Source organism: Pelophylax lessonae (assembly GCF_965119305.1).
Source record: "Pelophylax lessonae genome assembly, chromosome: 13".
Taxonomy (NCBI): Eukaryota; Metazoa; Chordata; class Amphibia; order Anura; family Ranidae; genus Pelophylax; species Pelophylax lessonae.
This window is the reverse complement of record NC_138780.1, coordinates 7,974,425-7,995,407: the sequence shown is the minus strand read 5'-3', so window position 1 is coordinate 7,995,407 and position 20,983 is coordinate 7,974,425. Positions and strand designations below refer to the sequence as shown.

The following is a 20,983-nucleotide window of genomic DNA, read 5'->3' as shown; positions in this document are numbered from 1 at the left end:
AATTCTCACAACATTGGTTTTAACGCTTGTGAAATCTCTATAAATAAAGTACAGGGATGGCAGTGTCCACCCTAAAAAGGTAATATGAGTTATTTTCTAAACTATCATATCAGAGAAGACAGAACTGAGATCTTTTTGGCTATTCCTCTTTCTGCATTCTTATGACATTGTTTCTCTTGTGCAATCTCTATAAATAAAGTTTAAGAAGTGCGAAGACGATCAAAACTTCTGCTTCTCAGAAGGAGAGTCACGACTTCAAGGTCCCGTCCACCATGTCAGTCTTTCTCGCCATCGTGTACCTATGTAAGTAGAAAGATATATATTTTTTTCATTCTTAGTATTCTATTATTTTATTCTGAGTATCAGATGAATGTCTTTCCATCTAAAGGGTAATGTACGATCGATCTAGTTAAATGAGAAATACATTATGTTACAATAGTATAACCCACTCTCAGTAATGGTGCATTGCAGAAAGGAGCTATAGGCATATGGGCAGAGCATTATTTTTGACTTGTGCTACTTTATAAGTATTGACTGTAAGCTCAGATTGTGGTCTTGTCACACAGGCTGCAAGTTTTACATTTATCTATATAAGTCAGAACCACAAATGGGATTTTCAGAAGAGCTTTGTTTTAATTGCCAAGTAAATGTTGAAGTAAGTTGACTGTCAGCTCTAAGGAGAAAACTGTAGTAAGGTTGGGGCAATGCTAGGGTAGGGTACCAGGGTACAGTGGGGATCGAAAGTTTGGGCACCCCAGGTAAAAATTTGTATTAACCACTTGCCGACCGCCGCAAGTACATATACTGCGGCGGTCAGCCCCGGCCAGGCAAAGTGACGTACCGTAAAAAGAAAACACCAAAAATGACAAAAATCTTTCCCTTTGTTAGTAAACGCGATAACTTTTGCGCAAACCAATCAAAATACGCTTTTTGTGATTTTTTTTACCAAACATATGTAGCATAAAACAAATTGGCCGAAAATGTTAAAAAATTTTGATTTTTACATTTTTTTTTGGGAATTTCATATAAAAAAATGTGAAAAATATTGTTATTTTTGCAAAATTGACGCTCTTTTTTTGTTTATAGCGCATGATCAAAAAATCGCACAGGTGATCAAATACCACCAAAAGAAAGCTCTGTTTGTGGGAAAAAAAGGACGTCAAATTCGTTTAGGTACAGCGTCGCACGACCGCGCAATTGTCCGTTAAAGTCACGCAGTAAAAAATCGCAAAAAAACCACTGGTCAGGAAGGGGGTAAAATCTTCCGGGGGTTAAGTGGTTAATGTGCATAAAAGTGAGACACCATTTTTTTGGTTTTCTGTTATTTTGAAAGTGTCAATGATGGAAATAAAATCTAACTTTTGTTGACATATTATAAGAATGTCTAATCTGTAATTTGATGCCTTTTGGAGATTTTTCCATCTTTCCTTGGCTTCTTTATGCACATTTATACAAATTTTTACCTGGGGTGCCCAAACTTTCGATCCCCACTGTATGTGTCCTTGGTCTTCTGCCAATTGTTCCTTGTCTCATGCCATTACAATATTGTTTTAGGTTATATTCACTTTTACACAGAATTCCAGTATCTCCATCTCTGGACTTACTGTATACAGGTTATGAAGGGTTGGGTGGTCTGGTTGTTTGGTTAGTAAAGGGGAAATCTGGTGGCTCCATAATTCTGTTCTAGTAGTTGATTGCCTGGAACTGTAAAAGGTTGAAGGGGAAGGGTCTGGCTGCTGAAGGAAATAGGCTTAACCACTTAAGCCCCGGAAGATTTTACCCCCTTCCTGACCTGATTGCGATTCGGCACTGCGTGACTTTAACGGACAATTGTGCGATCGTGCGACGCTGTACCTAAACGAATTTGACGTCCTTTTTTTCCCACAAACAGAGCTTTCTTTTGGTGGTATTTGATCACCTGTGCGATTTTTACTTTTTGCGCTATAAACAAAAAAAGAGCGTCAATTTTGCAAAAATAACAATATTTTTCACTTTTTTTATATGAAATTCCCCAAAAAAAAACTGTAAAAATCAAAATTTTTTAAACATTTTTGGCCAATTTGTTTTCTGCTACATATGTTTGGTAAAAAAAATCGCAAAAAGCGTATTTTGATTGGTTTGCGCAAAAGTTATTGCGTTTACTAACTAAGGGAAAGATTTCTGTCATTTTTGGTGTTTTTTTTTAACGCGTAATGGCGGCGATCTGTGATTTTTTTTGCGGTACTGCGACATTGCGGCGGACAGATCGGACCCTTGACTGACATTTTTAACACTTTTGGGGTTACCAGTGACATTTCTATAGTAATCAGTGCTATACATATGCACTGTTACTGCAAAATGACACTGGCAGGGAAGGGGTTAACTTTATTGGGGAAGGAGGGGTTAAGTGTGTCCCTAGGGGCGTGCTTCTTACTGTGATTGGACATGGCTACTGGTGTAGGAACAGTGATCAACGGTCCTACAAAGTAGAACCGTATGATCACCATTCCTACACAGGGGAGAATGACAGGCGGCTTGTTTACATCAGCCGCCTGCTTTTCTCCCTTCACGGCGGACGATCGCGAGTGACCGGCGGACATCGCGTCCGCCGGTCACACGCACAGACTTCCCAGGGAACGAGCCGGGGCGCGCGCTTGCCCGCTATTGGCTCACAAGCAAGTGACAGGCTAGTGACATACCAGTACGTCACTTTGCCTGGCCGGGGCTGACCGCCGCAGTATATGTACTTGCGGCGGTCGGCAACCGGTTAATGAAGGAGGTGGTGGTGAGGCCTTTCACATCTTCTTTCTAGGCAGGGTCACTGCAGTCAAAATGACTGTCCTACCAAAGGTACTATACCTATTTAGATAGAAGGTGAAATCCCAAAATATTTGGGGTTTACTATAGCGCTTGCTGATAATAAACCCAGGAATGGACAACTGATAGGTTTAAGAATGGTAGACAAATAAGTGAAATGCTGAGTGATTCAGAATGATTAAATTGATTAACCCCAAAAAAAATCATAAAATCATAAATAAATAAATTAATATATTGACATGTGCGTGATAAAAGATGTATGTGGGTAAATAAATGTCACAATATATATATATATAAATAGATATAAATATAAATCACAATAAAAACATATAGGTGCCTTTGAGTGCAAAATGGTGCCAAAATTATAGTCCAAGTAAAAAGTTCATATGTGACTTGGGTGGATATACAGATAAAGCTTGAGTGCCAATAAGGGAAAGTGCAGGTGCTTTGTGTTGGGTCCTCCAATAGTCCAAATGCTGGTACTTGTGGTGTCAACCGTGAGGAATAATGGGGGGTATGCACTCACCAGAAGTATTGGGTCTTAGATACCGTACGGTATTAAGACCTAATGAGCCTTATGGCCACCTGGGCCAGGGAGGTAACTGCTGGGCTTTGTAGGGTTGTATGTTTGATCTCGGGAGAGCTCTAGTTTTGTCTGCCTCCGTCCCTATATATCTAGAGTAGGGGGTTGTTTGGTGCCTCAAGCCAAGTATTGTGGGACTTTATGGGCATGTGATAGATACACAGTTGTATATGTAAAATCTTGGATAATTTATTTATATAGACATATGTTCAAAGAAAGTTGTAACAAACAGTCATAAATGTGCATAGGTGTTGGGTTATAGACCCAAAGTGCGTAGAGGAAAGGTAGGTTCGGAAACGAATTTCCGTGACAATAAGGTGACTTATTTAGGATGAGATTCTCTGTTTTCCAGGCTTTGTAGTCCCATACGATCCGGAGTCCCTCTCCTGGATGGCCTGGATCAGGCGAGCTGTTCATTGAATTCGGGCTGTCAGTTCCAGTTTCACCGCACACGTACGATCTCCCCTCTCTTCCTCTGACCTATACCTATTTAGAGCCGTTCCCATTAGGTTGAACAAGTACCTCCTTACGAAATTTCAAAAAGAAATGAATAAATTTATATATGGACAAATTCCCGGTTTTCTAAAACGGTTCTATTTACTTCACAACACAAGTGTGGATTGGGAGTACCTGACTTTTGGCTATACTATTTATCCTCTCGATTTTCTCAAATAGCCCAATGGCATATCCCAAACTCCAAAATTCCCTGAATACAGTTTGAAAAACAGCCTATTCTCCCTTACCATACCTCCAGAATTCTGTGGTCAAAAAATATTCCATTACACAAACTCAAGTCCTTAAATTGCTATCGCTCCAGAGAACATATTTTTCGAAATTCCATTTGTCCTCTACAACTCCTATCAATGCCACTTACCTTGGTGACCCAAAATTCCCATTAGGTCTACATAACACGAGTATCCTCTCTCCATGGTTTAGTAAAAACATAAAGGAGGTGGTGGTGGTGGGTTGGCTGGTGGCTACGTAAAGCATTATAGGAGTGTCTTGGTAAGGGGGTTATGATGGATAAATGGAAGGATCTGGTGGGCAAATGAGCATGTCCACTGTGTAAGGGGGTTTATGAGGTGAATACCTTGGTGACCCAAAATTCCCATTAGGTCTACATAACACGAGTATCTTCTCTCCTTCGCTTAGTAAAAACATAAAGGAGGTGGTGGTGGTGGGTTGGCTGGTGGCTACGTAAAGCATAATAGGATTGTCTTGGTAAGGGGGTTATGATGGATAAATGGAAGGATCTGGTGGGTAAATGAGCATGTCCACTGAGTAAGGGGGTTTATGAGGTGAATACCTTGGTGACCCAAAATTCCCATTAGGTCTTCATAACACGAGTATCTTCTCTCCTTGGATTAGTAAAAACATAAAGGAGGTGGTGGTGGTGGGTTGGCTAGGTAAAGCATAATAGGAGTTTCTTGGTAAGAGGTTATGATGGATACATGGAAGGATCTAAAGGGTAAATGAGCATGTCCACTGTGTAAGGGGGTTTATGAGATGAATACCTTGGTGACCCAAAATTCCCATTAGGTCTACATAACACGAGTATCCTCTCTCCTTGGATTAGTAAAAACATAAAGGAGGTGGTGGTGGTGGGTTGTCTGGTGGCTACGTAAAGCATTATAGGAGTGTCTTGGTAAGGGGGTTATGATGGATAAATGGAAGGATCTGGTGGGTAAATGAGCATGTCCACTGTGTTAGGGGGTTTATGAGGTGAATACCTTAGTGACCCAAAATTCCCATTAGGTCTACATAACACAAGTATCTTCTCTCCTTGGATTAGTAAAAACATAAAGGAGGTGGTGGTGGTGGTGGGTTGTCTGGTGACTACGTAAAGCATAATAGGAGTGTCTTGGTAAGGGGGTTATGATGGATAAATGGAAGGATCTGATGGGTAAATGAACATGTCCACTGTGTAAGAGGGTTCATGAGGTGAATACCTTGGGGACCCAAAATTCCCATTAGGTCTACATAACACGAGTATCTTCTCTCCTTGGATTAGTAAAAACATAAAGGAGGTGGTGGTGGTGGGTTGGCTGGTGGCTATGTAAAGCATTATAGGAGTGTCTTGGTAAGGGGGTTATGATGGATAAATGGAAGGATCTGGTGGGTAAATGAGCATGTCCACTGTGTTAGGGGGTTTATGAGGTGAATACCTTTGTGACCCAAAATTCCCATTAGGTCTACATAACACGAGTATCCTCTCTCCTTGGATTAATAAAAACATAAAGGAGGTGGTGGTGGTGGGTTGGCTAGGTAAAGAATTATAGGAGTGTCTTGGTAAGGGGTTATGATGGATAAATGGAAGGATCTGATGGGTAAATGAGCATGTCCACTGTGTAAGGGGGTTTATAAGGTGAATAAAAGGGCAATTGATGCCTACCCAATGGTGGAATGAAAACATAAGGTCTAGTTGCCTAACCCGACCTTGACAAACCACTCTTTGTCATCTAAGAGAGATTGGCAAATCCGATCTTCTTCTGGTGACCTGAGAAAATTGGGATCCTAACATCCTGGTTATAAAAAAGTATAATATTTTAAATGAAAATAAAATTAAGAAAAATGAATAAAATACATTAGATATTTTTTATTGATGTGTATTGTATATTATAGTATTATTATTATAGTATATTATAGTATATTTTAGTGTCTAAAAAGTGCATTTTGGCTTTTCAGCTTTGAGCGTGGGAAACTCTGGTGAGTACAAATCTGATACAATTTGCTATAAATACAAAAATAATGAAAAATGATGAACAGGTTTGGATCATTGATTATATTTTTGTTATTAGCTTTGCATTAAAGCAGTATTAAAACCCAAAAGCAAACATTTATTATATTGCAGTTTACCAATTCTTACATGCGACTGTTGTATTAGTTTAGGTTTTCTTTCTTCTAATTTCATCTGGTAATCCAGTCAGTAAGTCAGAAAAGCCCTCTTGAAGTTACATGGATGAGGCAGACCATATATAACACTGGCAGGGGTGCTTACAATGATCAGCTTTTATTTATTGTAAAATGTATTATTATTTATGTAAAACGTTTATCCCACAAAGAAAAAGCTCTTTGTTGTATCTGATTATAAAATATTAGGTACAGTTTGGCTTCAATTTGTTTGACTGTATATAAATCTGCTAGTACTTCTCACATCACCCCAAAGGCTGCTGTCCATACCTGCCTCCTTTGCTCCTTCATCCAAAGTTGTGTCTCACTAATGCTAGAGATGTGTTACTGGCCAGATCACCAGGTGAATCTACCTTTAATCCCAGACCCTATATCATTTATAAAGATATTAAAAAGTAAGGGTCCCAACACTGAACCTTGGGGTAAACCACTGATAACCTTTTTTGCACTATATTTTGTATCATGGACTTTATGTAATCTATTTTTGCACTAGTACTTTATTATTGTTTATTATTGTTTATTATTGTTTATTGTTTATTATTGTTTATTATTGTTTATTGCACTTGAGTGCCTATATTGCACATCAATTTGAAGCAGCGCTTTATTTATATGGTTTTGGTACTTTGAGGTTTTCGTACCTTGCATAACAGCAGCAGCTTCTTTAATACATTAGCGTACCATAGCGCAGGTTTATTAAAATTTTTCCAGTTGTATCAGTAAGACTACATAAATGTGTCTACTCGTTATCATATTAAATAAGTTCTTCTGAATTTGAGACAAGGGGGGTAGGAGAGGGCCTGTTGGGCCGGATTTGAGCTGCGGGCCTTGTGTTTGACACCTGTGCTTTATGAGCAAAGTCCCTTCACAACTAGATAGACCGAGTTCTTCAGGACACCAGCCGATGTCCCCTTTAGACAAACACACAGCTGACACAGTTGGTTGCCTCCTTCCAACCTCCACCTTGTCTCCAGTGATACCAGACTTCATCTTCCTTTTCTATTCTCAACGATTTTAGATATTCTCTCACTTGCTGTCTATGTGAGAATGGATACAGAGATACACCAAAGCACTTTACCCAACAAACAATTTTACAATTTTGGGTGTGCCTACACAGGAAAATGTCACTACACAAGTTACATATCTCTGTGAACACCAGAGCGAGAGCAACAATTCCAGGCCCATTAATCACATTTACTGTAACTCTAAACTAATGACCTGTATGGGCTTTTATTGCATCACCAAATTTTTGTCACAGAAGATGGTTGCCTGTGTTTACCGATGCACACAATTTTAAGGCGGAAGTACAGCCTGATACCCCTAAATTCTCCCCTGCAATCATTAATGTGGGCGGAGTTCAGCCTTATGTGTCAAAATGAAACAAATCCCAGTTTTTCTACCTGAATTCTGCAGTATTCAGTGCTGTCACATGACTTCAATCCCTCTCCTTGCTGAGTCCAAGAGCAGCAAGTGGGTGTGGCCAATGACATTACTTCCTTGGAGGGGCCCTGTTCCTGTGTAGCCAGTGGTCGTATACAGAATGGGAGGAGCTGATCATAGGTTTCCGCCCAGTGTTCTCTCATCAGTAAGGATGCGTTGTACATCCTAATTCATAAGAAAATGAAGGGGAGGAGCACATATACAGTATAGCTGTGTTGGGGGGGTCATATATACAGTATAGTTGTGCTGGGGGGAGGGGCACATATACAGTATAGCTGTGCTGGGGGGAGGGGCACATAGACAGTAAAGTTGTGCTGGGGGGAGGGAGGGGCACATTTAGGGTATAGCTGTGCTGGAGGGGAGGGGCACATATACAATATAGCTATGCTGGGGGGCACATATGCAATATAGATTTGTGGGGGGGGGGGCATATATACAATATAGTTGTGCTAGGGGAGGGGGGCACATATAGAGTATAGCTGTGCTGGAGGGGAGGGGAGGGGCACATATACACTATAGCTGTGCTGGGGGTGTACATATACAATATAGCTGTGCTGTGGGGAGGGGCACAAATACAGTATAGCTGTGCTGAGGGGAGGGGCACATATACAGTATAGCTGTGCTGGGGGGAGGGGCACATTTACAGTATAGCTGTGTTGGGGGGATGCACATATACAGTATAGATGTACTGGGGGGGAGGGGCACATATACAGTAAAGCTGTGCTGGGTTTTGAATGAATACTCCCATAGGAGTCTACAATGAGCATAGTACAGGCAACCACACAGTCTACATTTCCACTAGTGTGACTAATCAATGACACCCGTTCCCATCTATGCGACTTTGAAAAGGTACCTGCACTACTTTGATGCAACTTTTGATGCAACTTTGATCCAGAGAGTGTAAAGTTGGATCAAAGTCGCATCAAAGTCACACTCCAAATCGCAATAGTGGAAACGTAGACTAAAGCTCTGTTTCCACATGTGTGACTTATCATTCGACTTTGGATACATTAAGTCGCATGATAAGTCACAGGCAGCCCATTGATTTCAATGACACCTGTTCCCATCTATGCCTCAGCGACCTTGAAAAGGTACCTGCACTACAATGACGCAAATTTTGATGCAACTTTAATCCAGAAAGTGTAAAGTTGGATCAAAGTTGCACTCCAAAGTCGCACTCTAACCTAGTGGCTATATTTCCACTAGTGTGACTCTTACGTTGTGCAATTTGGATTGCGGCTTTGAGTGCAGCTTTGATCCAACTCTGGATCTAAGTCGCATCAAAGTAGTGCAGGAACCTTTTCAATGCCCCTTACTTTCAAAGTGACATCGATGGGAATGGGTGCTATTGAAATCAATGGGCTGTAACTTTTTATGCGACTTTGTGTGTCCAAAGTTGGATGACAAGTCACACTAGTGGAAACAGAGCCTAAAACTCATTACTCACATGTAAGGAGCAATAGAAATTGATCTGTATCCTTGTAAACTTTCACAAATATTCCTTTCTACCTTATTTCTTTCATATATTGTGCTGGTCACATGACCCTCCCCCTCTCCCCCTCCTCCCCTTATCTCTCTTTCTCCCCCCCCCCCTCTCTCTCTCTCCCTCTCTTTCTCCCTCTCTCTCTCTTTCTCTTTCAGAACAAGCTGCTAGCCTAAACAAAGCAATAAAGACAGGAGGAGATCATGTTCTGTGAAGGATAGGAGGGATGGAGGTGGGGCTGGGGCTGGGCGGGGCTGGGTAGGTCTAGTTATGCCTGTCTAAGAAAGATGGACAACCTTTTCAGGAAGTGAAAGACAGCTTATCAAATTCAGATAAAGGGAGATAGCATTGGCAGTGAAGAACAGGAAGAAGCTGATTGTCCAGTTTAGATAAGACTTTCTAAGCTACACAATCAGTTAGCCAGAAAATGAAAAACATCAACGATAGAGATATTTAATATACTATTAATAGGAAAAATTTATTTTTTGACTGGAGCTTCCCTTTAAGGCTTGGTACATTGGGAATCTTTTTACTCGGCACAACTTTTTCTTTTATATTTGACCAAAAACTGGGTAATATATTGTAATATTGTGTGACATGAAAAAAAAATGTAACTACCACCATTTTATTCTTCAAGGATCTCTGCTTTCAGAAAATATATAAAATGTATGGGGGGTGGGGCTGGGGGTGGGGCTGGGTAGGTCTAGGCATGCCTGTCTAAGAAAGACCGACAACCTTTTCAGGAAGTGAAATACAGCTTAGCAAATTCAGATAAAGGGAAATAGCGTTGTCGGTGAAGAACAGGAAGATGCTGATTGTCTAGTCTAGATAAGACTTTCTAAGCTACACAAGCAGCTAGCCAGAATACGAATAATATCAGAGATAAATATATTTAACATACTATTAATAGGAAAAATCTAATTTTCGACTGGAGCTTCCCTTTAAGGCTTGGTACATTGGGTATCTTTTTACTCGGCACAACTTTTTCTTTTATATTTTACCAAAAACTGGGTAATATATTGTGTTTGCTAATATTGTGTGACATAAAAAAAAAATATTCTTCAAGGATCTCTGCTTTCAGAAAAGATATAATGTATTGGGGGGGGGGGGTGTTTGTGTAATCTTAAAATCTTAAAATAATCTTAAAATTATTTTAAAATTGTTTTTTAAAATGTGTGCCAAAGGCACAAGAATTTATCTGGCAGCAACGGAGTTAGGGAGAGTAATTTTTTCATTGTTTCAAACAGAGATTTACCGAAATACTGGAAAATCTCTGTGCCCAGGACTAAAAACATTCCTATTTTTACAGAGGATATTTGTTTTTTTCTCATACAAGATGTGGTCACCTCTCTGTGTTTTGCTGCACACTGTGCTATCTATGTGTTCTGTGTGATCTCTTTTCTTCTATAGGACAGGCCATCAAACCTGTGGTGACCTTCACACCCAACTGGGGGAATATTCTATACACTGACAATGTGACTCTGACATGTGATGTGCCGTCTACTGTACCAGAGGAGTCCCGGACCTATCAATGGTACAGAAACCAGACATCGACAGAAGGAGATCAACAGAGACTTCATATAATATCTTCAAGTTTGGTGGGCAGTGGAGATTACCAGTGTCGGATCAATGATAGTGATATCAGTTATCCCGTCTTCCTAAATGTTACAATAAGTGAGTCATCATCTCATCTCCATCGTTACAGATTGTTGGGTGTGAATAGAACAACCTAAAGTACATTTTATTACATTTCAGATCATGTCATCCTGCAGAGACCTCCATCCTCCATATATGAAGGAGACCCCCTGACTCTGAGATGTCATCATGTAAAAGATTTCAATGCAATAAACACAACATTCTACAAGGATGATCAGGAGATAAAATCATCAGAAACCGACTCCGAGTTCCATATTCCTAATATAAGGATGAGTCAGTCTGGACTCTACAAATGTACTAAACAAATACAACGTTATGATCAGTCAAATGTTAATGAGTACTCAGATGTCTCCTTTATCTCTGTGGAAGGTAAATTAAAATCCTATTTAAAACTCTATTTTTAGAAATATTAGTTGATTCAGAGGAAGGTAAACTCTGATTAAAAAATGATCTTTAACCACTTCAGCCCCAGAAGTTTTTACCCCCTTAATGACCAGGCCATTTTTTTGCGATTCGGCACGGCGTTACTTTAACTGACAATTGCGCAGTCGTGCGACGCTGTACCCAAATAAAATGTATGTCCTTTTTATCCCTCCCACAAACAGAGCTTTCTTTTGGTGGTATTTGATCACCTCTGCGGTTTTTAGATTTTGTTCTATAAACAAAAAAAGAGCGAAAATTTTGAAAAAAAAAATCACAATATTTTTTACTTTCTGCTATAAAACATTCCCAATAAAAAAAAAATATATATTTTTTTATTTTATCAGTTTAGGCCAATTTGTATTCTGCTACATATTTTTGGTAAAAAAAAAAATTCCCAAAAAGCGTATTTTAATTGGTTTACGCAAAAGTTATAGCGTTTACAAACTACAGAATAGATTTTTGGACTTTTTATTTTTTATTAGTAATCTGCGATTATTTAGTGGGACTGCGACATTGCGGCGGACAGATTGGACCCCTAACTGACCTTTTTTGACACTTTTTGGGGACCAGTGACGCTGCTACAGTAATCAGTGCTAAATAATATGCACTGTTACTGTAATAATGACACTGGCAGGGAAGGGGTTAACACTGGGGGTGATCAAAGGGTTAAGTGTAATCCCAAATTGTGCTTACTGACTGTGGGGGGGGCTCACAGGCACGCAGGCACACAGAGATCAGGGTTTCAGCTTAGCTGAGACACAATCTCATTGTGTCTGTCTGACAGGAGAGCCACCTGCTTTGTTTACATAGGCAGGCGGCTCTCCTGTCAGTTTCCCCAAAGATCGCAGGAGGCCAGCGGCGATCGAGCCCGCTCCTCCCCCAGTCTTGCTCCCGCTGAGACCTCATGCACATAATCAGGTAGATCTACGTGATTATGCGCATCTGAGCCACCCTGCCGCTGTAATTCTGCGTGGGGCGGTTGGTAAGTGGTTAAAGGGACCCTGTTGTTGAAATTGACCTTAAATTTCACCATGCAGACTGCTAAAGCGACATTTTTTTTTGTTTATCAGAAAAGCCATGTCACCGACATATTTGTTTCTTAAAAGATTTATATTTTCTTGAACACCTTCCTACCAGGCCTTTAGCAGATTGACGGCAGGGCGGGACTTTCTTCCTTTTGACTGGATGTCATTTGATCTCCTGTCTGAAGGCGCCACTCACATGGCCATGGAGCCGCGCAGAGGCACAATCTTTTACTGGCCAGTACCATGTGACCACTGTAACCAATCACAGCATGACACATGACAGTTGTAAACAATGGATGGCTTACTTTCATGACATCCATTGTGTACAATTGTGTTGCTAGCTGTGATTAGTCAATGTGAACCCATGGTACAGACAGGGCCAATCACAGCTCACCTGTACCATGTGATTAGCTCCTGCCAATCTCAGCAAATCAAAACCAAACAAACTGAATCAGTTTCATTCAGTAAAATGCTTGCTTGTAGCAATGAAATTCACTGCTACAAGCAATCATAATGTGTAAAAAAAAAAAAAAGTAGTACAATGATACTATGGTAACATGATATTGCTCTGGTCACCGTGTGTTTAAAAAAATTAAAATAAAAATGTATTGTAAAAAAAATAAAAATGATAAATGTTTTATTTTTTTGTACTGCCACCAGTCTGCGTCCCTGATCATCACCACCCCAGTTATATGATGGCATTGTATTTCATTGGTGACAGTATGTAACTCGCCAAGCTCTTACAAAATACCTTGGACTGTCTACTTTCCAAAAATGGGTCATTTTGGGCGTATTTGTACTGTCCTGACATTTTTGGGCCTCAAGAAATGAGATAGGCAATCTGTACATAAGAATTGGCCAATTTTCATATATATTTATATATATATATACAGTATATATATACCATAGTTTGTAGGCTCTATAACTTTCTTATAGACTAAAAAATATACACTGATTTGTGTTATTTTCACCAAATAAATAAAGCAGAATACATTCTGGCCTACATTTATGAAGAAAGATTATTTGCATAATTTTATACCAGAAACAAAGAAAAATGCATTCCAGCATGCACTGGTCAGTGACATCACAAGGGGACGGGCCATGAGGTGACATCACCAGGTGGCCCCACCCCTTACCTATTTAAGAATTGTCAGATGGAGGAGCAGGAATTTTGCAGTTATCCTTTGTTGGAGGCGGAGTATTTATTTATTTATTTATTTATTTTTTATGGATTTACATCGGAGGGCATTGTTTTTTTATTTTTTAACTTTTTAGTAAAAAGGTGCTTTGGGCCCCCCCCCCGCCCCAACGCTCCCCCCCATGTTGAGAGCATGTTGCCTGGTATGGTTCAGCAGGATGGGGGGAGGGGGGGGGGGCTCGCCTGTCCCCCTCCTTTCCTGGCCTGCCAGGCTGTATGCTCGTATAAGGGTCTGGTATGAATTTTGGGATGGATTTTGGGAGGACCCCACACTGTTTTTTTAAAGGAATTTTTCATTTTAATTGTTTAACTTTAAGCATCATTAAAATCACTGCTCCTTCAAAAATTATATTTTAAAAAGTTATTTTTTTGCATTGATACATGTCCCCCAGGGCAGTACCCAGAAACCCCATACACTTTTTATGGCTAATAACTTGCATATAAGTCTTAAAAATGGGGACTTTTGATTATTCATGTTCATGTCCTATAGACTTTAAGACTTTATAGGCCTTGTTTGGGGGTTCTGGTGCAAACCAAACTGAGTGGTGTTAAGCCCATCACTACTCAAGACATTGCCTGCTTGAAGGTTGTATGTTTGAATTGGTTTCCTCCAGGATCTCTGGGTTTGGGCTGAGCAAATGTTCAGCCTGAACATCACCCGTTTGGTGAACACCCGGATTTGCAGGGCATTTGGTGGGTGTTCACCCCACAAAACGCCCTGCAACTGCACAGTGCTTTCCAAGCCCTGACTGGGCAAAGCTTTGCCTTATCAGGGCACAGTGTAAGCTGGTTGTTATGGAGCGGAGCCAAAAGCGGGCTACCGCATCCTTAACAACCGATGAGCCATTAGCTGTCAGCGGACTTCCCCGCTGGCAGCTGAAAGTAAAAAAAATGCTGGTAAAATATGGCTTGGGGTCCACCCCAGTCTATACCAGGCCCTTTGGGCCCACGGCAAAATGTTTTAAAAAAAAAATAGCATAAGGCCCCCCCCAGAATCCATACCAGACCCTTAGGTCTGGTATAGATTTTAAGGGGGGCCCCACGCCAAAAATAAGAAAAAGCAGCGTGGTGCCTCCCCAAAAATCCATATCAGACCCTTAGCTGAGCCTGCAGTCTGGAAGGCCAAGAAAGGGGGGACAAATAAGGGCCCCTCTCTTGGAACATACCAGGCCACATGCCCTCAACATGGGGGGCCCACCCGTCCCAAAGCACCTTGTCCCCATGTTGATGGGGAAAAGGGCCCCTTCCCCACAACCCTGGGCTGTGGTTGTGGGGTTTTGCGGGCGGGGGGATTATCCAAATCTGGAAGCCCCGTTTAACAAGGCCCCCCTATGTGAATGAGTATGACTCATAAAGAATGTCCCCCGATGTAGATCCATCGTCGATCACGACGCCGCCACCCCCGCTGGGTCCCAAAAAAATAAGTAAATGCTCCACCGCCAACTAGGGCAAACCTCCAAATGCCTGGCTTGATGTTTGACAGTTCTTATATAGGTAAGCAGTGGAGCCACCTCATGATGTCGCCTGGTGGCACTGCCCCCCTTGTGACATCACCGACCGTGCATGCTGGCCCTGCCCTTACCTACATAAGAACTGTCAAATGGAAAGACAGGCACCTGGCGGCTTGCCTTAGTTAAAGGCAGAGCGTTTTTTTTTTCGGGTCCGGCAGTGGCATCCGCATCATGATTGACAACAGAGGCGGTGGCATCGGCATCATGATTTTTGACACTTTTTGGTGAATGGGTAGGGTACCCCATACTCATTCATATGGAGGGGCGAGATCTGGGGGTCCCCTTGTAAAAGGGGACTCCCAGAATCTGATAAGCCCCCTGACCACAGACCCCTACAACCACAGCCCAGGGTTGTGGAAAAGAGGCCCTTGTCCCCAACAACATGGTCAGTCAACAAAGCACCCATCCCCCCAATGTTAAGGGCATGTGGCCTGGTATGGTCTGGGGGGACACTTGCTGGTCCCCCTCTTTCCTGGCCTGCCAGGCTGCATGCTAGGATAAGGGTCTGCTATGGATTTTGGAGGGACCCCAGGCCTTTAAAAAAATAAATATAATTAAATAATTTATATAATAACATTAATATATATTAATATAAATGCATATAATAATATTAATATAAAAAAATAATAATAATATACAAAAAAAAAAAAAGAAAGAAAGCATGGGGTCCCCCCCCCAGTCCATACCGGGCCCCTTGGGTCTGGTATGGATTTTAAGAGGAACCCCCCTTTTTTCTTTTAATTGGCATTGGATTCCCCTTAACCTAAGGGTCTGGTATGGATTTTGGTGGGAGACCCTACACCCTTTTTAAAAAAAAATGTGCGTGGGGTTCCTCTTAAAATCCATACCAGACCCAAAGGGCCCTGTATGGACTGGGGTGGGAACCCCGTGCTTTCTTTCTTTTTTTTTTTTTTTTTTGTATATTACTATTATTTTTAGAGAAAAAAGTTGGGAAACGTATGGTTGGAAAAACCAAACCATCACTTCCCAACCAACCATACATTTCCCAACTTTTTTCTCAATGTTATTATTTGGATGACGGCACTTGTTGGGTAGTTCATTTCATTTCTAATTATTATTATTTTTATATATTAATATTATTATTATTATTATTATTATATATTGCAGGCCAGCATCTGTGATGCAACTGGGAGTCAATTTAATTGGGATTTGGCTACAGGCAGAATAAGGGACACTATACTTACATTCATTTTTTGCTTTTATTGTTTCACTTAAGGTATCATTAAAACCACTGCTTCTAAAAAAAACAATAGTTTAAAAAAAAAAAAAAAAAATGCTGGCATTGACACATGTCCCCCAGGGCAGTACCTGTGCCCATATCCCTTTTATGGCCAATAAGTTGCATATAAGCCTTCAAAGTGGGGTCTTTTGATTTTTCATGTTCGGCTCACATAGACTTTAATGAAGTTTGCGGCTCGAGCCAAACTTTTCCCCTGTTTGAGAGTTTTGGTGTGAGAGGGGTGTTTGGCCCATCACTACTCACAATCCAAATATACAGGTAGAATAAATGACTTGGGACAAAGCTGACCATACCGGGCTTTCTATTACTGTGTATTACTGTAGTGGACACAACAGGTCCAATTAGCCAAAGACAGATGGAAATTTTTCTATGTCCATTGCACAGCATTGTGGGATTTGTCAGCATTTAGAGAATTATTAACGTATTCCCATCATTTGCTATTTCTAACGATTTCCTCTTCCAGAGCTCTTCTCCACTCCAGAAATAAAAGTGACCCCGTCCAGGGTAATAGAAGGAGGTGAGGTGAGGGTGAGATGTGACACCAGACTGGACCAACCCAGAGGCGGCACAGAGCTGCACTTTGCCTTCTACAGAGATGGACGGACTGTGCGGGGATACAATGTATCTGATACATACAGAGTGCGGTCAGCTCAGCTGGAGGATTCTGGGAATTATACCTGTGAAGTGAGGACGGCGTCTGATACTGTGAGGAAGATGAGTGATGAGATCTATATCCGGATATATGGTGAGTGTGTAACCCTGATAGAAAATCCACAATGGGATCACAAAGGGGAGACGGGACTATACAATACCCAATAATAACAAAGAAAAAAGAAAAATACAAAAAAAAGGCAAAAAGTAGGGAGATAACAGATATATAAAAAATTATATAAACTTAATTTGTACAAAAAAGCCTTGAAGGCACCAGTCATAAGTGGATACATGCTAAAAACAATGCAAACACACAAATGACTAAAAATACAGGGAGTGAACCCCAGTTTACAAAATACAGTTGAAATATGTGGACAGAAAGACCCCAACGCATTTCAACATATAGTCTTCTTCTGGGGGTAGAAACTAGTGATCGACCGATATCGGTTTTTCATTGCTGATACCGATATTTTGGCCAATCCATATCGGTATCGGCCGATATTGGCCGATATTTTCGTACATTTAAAAAAATATATATTTTTAATTTTTAGCACTTGACAGGTACTGTTGTGGAGAGATCTGGGGGTCTAAAAGACCCCAAACCCCTCCTGTGCACTTAAAAGCATTCAAAACGCCAAGTTTGGCTGTTTTGAATGCTGTCATTTTTTTTAATCTGGCGCCGCCAGTACCCGGAAGAGAGGTCATGACATCACTTCTGGGTTTTTTACATGGAAACACGATCAGAGCCAAATGCAGCTTTGATCGGGTCTTCTCTTCAGTGGCCGTGCAGGCTGGTTGCCCGGGTCTCCCGGTGGGATGGGAGACCCGGGCAAACCACGGAAGGAGGGAGGGGGGGGACATCGCTGCTGCCGGTCCCATGGATCGGTTTCCCCGCCTCCTGATGGGAGGAGTGCTCCCATGCACCGCCGTACAGCTATGGCAGTTCACGCAGCCGAGCCAGCCTGCCACAGTATATCCGCGGCAGGCGGTCGGCAATCGGTTAAAGTAGAACTACTGTATAGGCAAAATTTTTTTCTTTCATTTTTGGATAGAGTAAGGGAGGGCTATAACCCCTCTTAGATTTTCTTTCTGCCATCTGTTTCCCTTCACTTCCTGTCCCATCGCCAAACAGGAAGTGAGAGAAAATCCCTGCAAATTAAGGGAATTCCTTTGGGGACCCCCCAGGTCATCAGAACTAGCATCCCCATTGGAAGACTTTCCCTCTATTACTTTTCTGGGGAAAACCCAAAATTTGGGGTTTTCTTTTACTTTCACTCTCAGTTATAATGGTAATCAGGGTAAATAGAGAGGGGGAATCTCCTTAACGGGAGCACACACAGAAATAAAAACATGACAGGGGTTCTAATCCCTCCTGTAACGAATCAACTGGCACCCCGACTGGGTTCCTCCATTGACAGATGCTTCTAGTGCTTCCCGAGGGCTCCAAGCACTCCACCAGACACCATAACTACCACAGACCCCACAAACTGCCGCAGCTTGGTTGTGGTCTCGCCGTCTCCTACCCACCCTGGACCTACGACAAGGCTCCAGGTTCCAGTGGGTGAACCTCTCTTTCCCCAGAGAGTGAACCAGGAACAGGAATAGGCTCTTACAAGAGCTTAGTGATTATTCAAGGGAGTATGAAGAGCATAGCAATCCCTTGTAGCAGATTCCCCCAATGAGAGACAGGACTCTAGATTGAGGGTGAAATAGAACTCTTTATTGAACAGTCACACAGAATTTATATACAGCATGGACCTCCCCCTCCTGATCATATTACCACACACAGGTCAGGGGGTTGCCTGATTACATTATCATATGCAGTTGTAATTGTATACTAATTATCTAGCCACCTTGACAGAACAATGTGAGGTCATTAACATTTAACAATGGAACAGGCAGACTTAACATTCCATCTCAATACACAAACAATAAGGAGAGCCTGTCTCTGACATTGAAGTACAATAGACATTAGCACAAGTGTAAATACAGATGCCATTTGAAGCAATCCATACTATTAAGTATCTGTCTTTCACCCCCAGTGACGGTTAATACCGTCACACCTCCCCACTCTATCCAACACTTAACCTTTAGTTATACTTTAAGGCTATTGTATATATAATTGCTATAAAAGCTATATTGTAATGTAATGTCATTAAAAGTCCTTTATACTAATTTTCTGCCAATGCATTATGTTTCTTGCAGATAAAGAATCACCGGTGGCAGTAATTGCTGCAGCTGTAATCGGGAGTCTTGTGGTCATCATCATTTCTGCTGTTCTTATCTGGAGATGTAAAAAAAGAAAACGTGCTTCACACTCAGAGCCACATCAAGAAATATCTACAGCAGGTAATTAGAATTCACCCATAGGGCCACTCTAATCATACAAAGACCAATGGGCTCCTATCAGTATGTAGGTGAGAACTGACTGTAACAGAGTCTATGTCTATGTAGTGACTTTAAACTGTCAGAGACACTTAAATCCTCCTCCCCCAAATCCCGCCTCCTAGTACAAATCCTCTCCCCCAAATCCCCCCTCCTAGTACGAATCCTCCCCCCAAATCTTCCCCCCCCAAATGCCCCCTCCTAGTACAAATCCTGTCCCCAAAATCCCCCCCCTCCTAGTACAAACCCTCCCCCAAAATCTTCACCCCAAATGCCCCCTCCCAGTACAACTCCTTCCCCCAAATCTCCCCCCCCCCCCAAATGCTCCCTCCTAGTACAAATCCTATCACCCAAATCCCCCCTCCTAGTACAAATCCTCCCCCCAATGCCCCCTCCTAGTACAAATCCCCCAAATCCCCCCTCCTAATATAAATCATCTCCCCCAAATCCCCCCTCTTAGTACAAATCCTCCCCCAAATCCCCCTCCTAGCACAAATCCTCTCTCCCAAATCCCCCTCCTAGTACAAATCCTCTCCCCCAAATCTCCCTCCTAATAGAAATCCCCCCCCCCAAAAATAAATTCCCCCCCTTAGTACAAATTCTCCCCCCCCCCCCCTAGTACCAATATTACTGTTTTCGAACCACCATCTACAGGCCTTGTACATGCCCTATTGTTGATTTGGTAACTGTATAACGGCACAGTTTATTGCACTAACCTGTCTGATGTACTAGTCTGAATGTATGTTTATATAGGACCTGGAGTAATTCATTTACCCAGTTCCCTTTTTGCAATTTTAGACTACCATGTATAATATAAAATAAACGTTTGAATTTTACATTTCTTTTTTTCATTGTGTGCATGCTGTATTAAACCCCATCTGGGGACCGATCCTTTCCTCTGAATCCCTGCTCCTAGTGTAAATCCTCCCCCCAAATCCCCCTACCAGCACAAATCCTCTCCTTCCTAGCACAAATGCTCCCCCCCATCCCCGTTCTAGTACATATCCTCTCCCCCAAATCCCCCCTCCTAGCGTAAATCCTCTCCCAAATCCCACCTCCCTGCACAAATCTTCTCCTCTAAAATCCCTTCTAGTACAAATTCCCCCCCCCAACTCCCCCTTCTAGCATTAATCCCCCCAAATCCCTCCTCTTAGCACAACCTCCATCCAAGTGACCCTTTCCTTAATTCCTTCCTCCATTCTTACAGGTGGGAACTACAGGAGTAGTGAGGAGGTGCGGGCTCTCTGTGCCCTCCCCCCTCCTTTTATAATTGCGCTCCCCCATACAGTGAATAACACAGGGTTGCTCTAAGATCAGGCGGTACATGGCTTGATTACCCACCCCCTATCTCCTCCAAGGACTGCTCATTTTCCAGAAATTTGGGTAGGGGGCGGGTAATCAAGCCGTGTACCATCCAAATTAAGAGGCTGTGTAATCTGCTGTATGGAGGAGCATTGTTACAGCATAGAGAGCCCGCACCTTGTCCTGGCTCTCTCTTCTCTGCTGCTGACACTTCTCCGGTTAGGACTTTAGTTCACTACACCAGGCTGCCCCCTGCCCCTTGTCCTGGCCCTGAGTGCAGGATTGGGTTGGAAGCTCAGCAGGTGTGGGTACAATGCCCATGGGGAAGGCCAGTTTAGGGGGCACAACTGAAATTTTGGGGG

At 41.9% G+C, this 20,983-nt stretch overlaps 1 protein-coding gene across 1 annotated transcript in view; it reads left to right on the top strand.

Moving 5' to 3' along the window:
* LOC309569902 (high affinity immunoglobulin gamma Fc receptor I-like) overlaps positions 1-20,983 on the top strand; it is a gene marked incomplete at both ends in the record, with an annotated part of 105,878 nt that overhangs the window by 42,796 nt on the left and 42,099 nt on the right. Inside the window, 2 exons of the mRNA XM_082275893.1 lie at positions 10,965-11,234; positions 16,747-17,028. Coding sequence (XP_082132019.1) covers positions 10,965-11,234; positions 16,747-17,028 — 552 coding nt within the window. The remainder of the gene's footprint in view (positions 1-10,964; positions 11,235-16,746; positions 17,029-20,983) is intronic.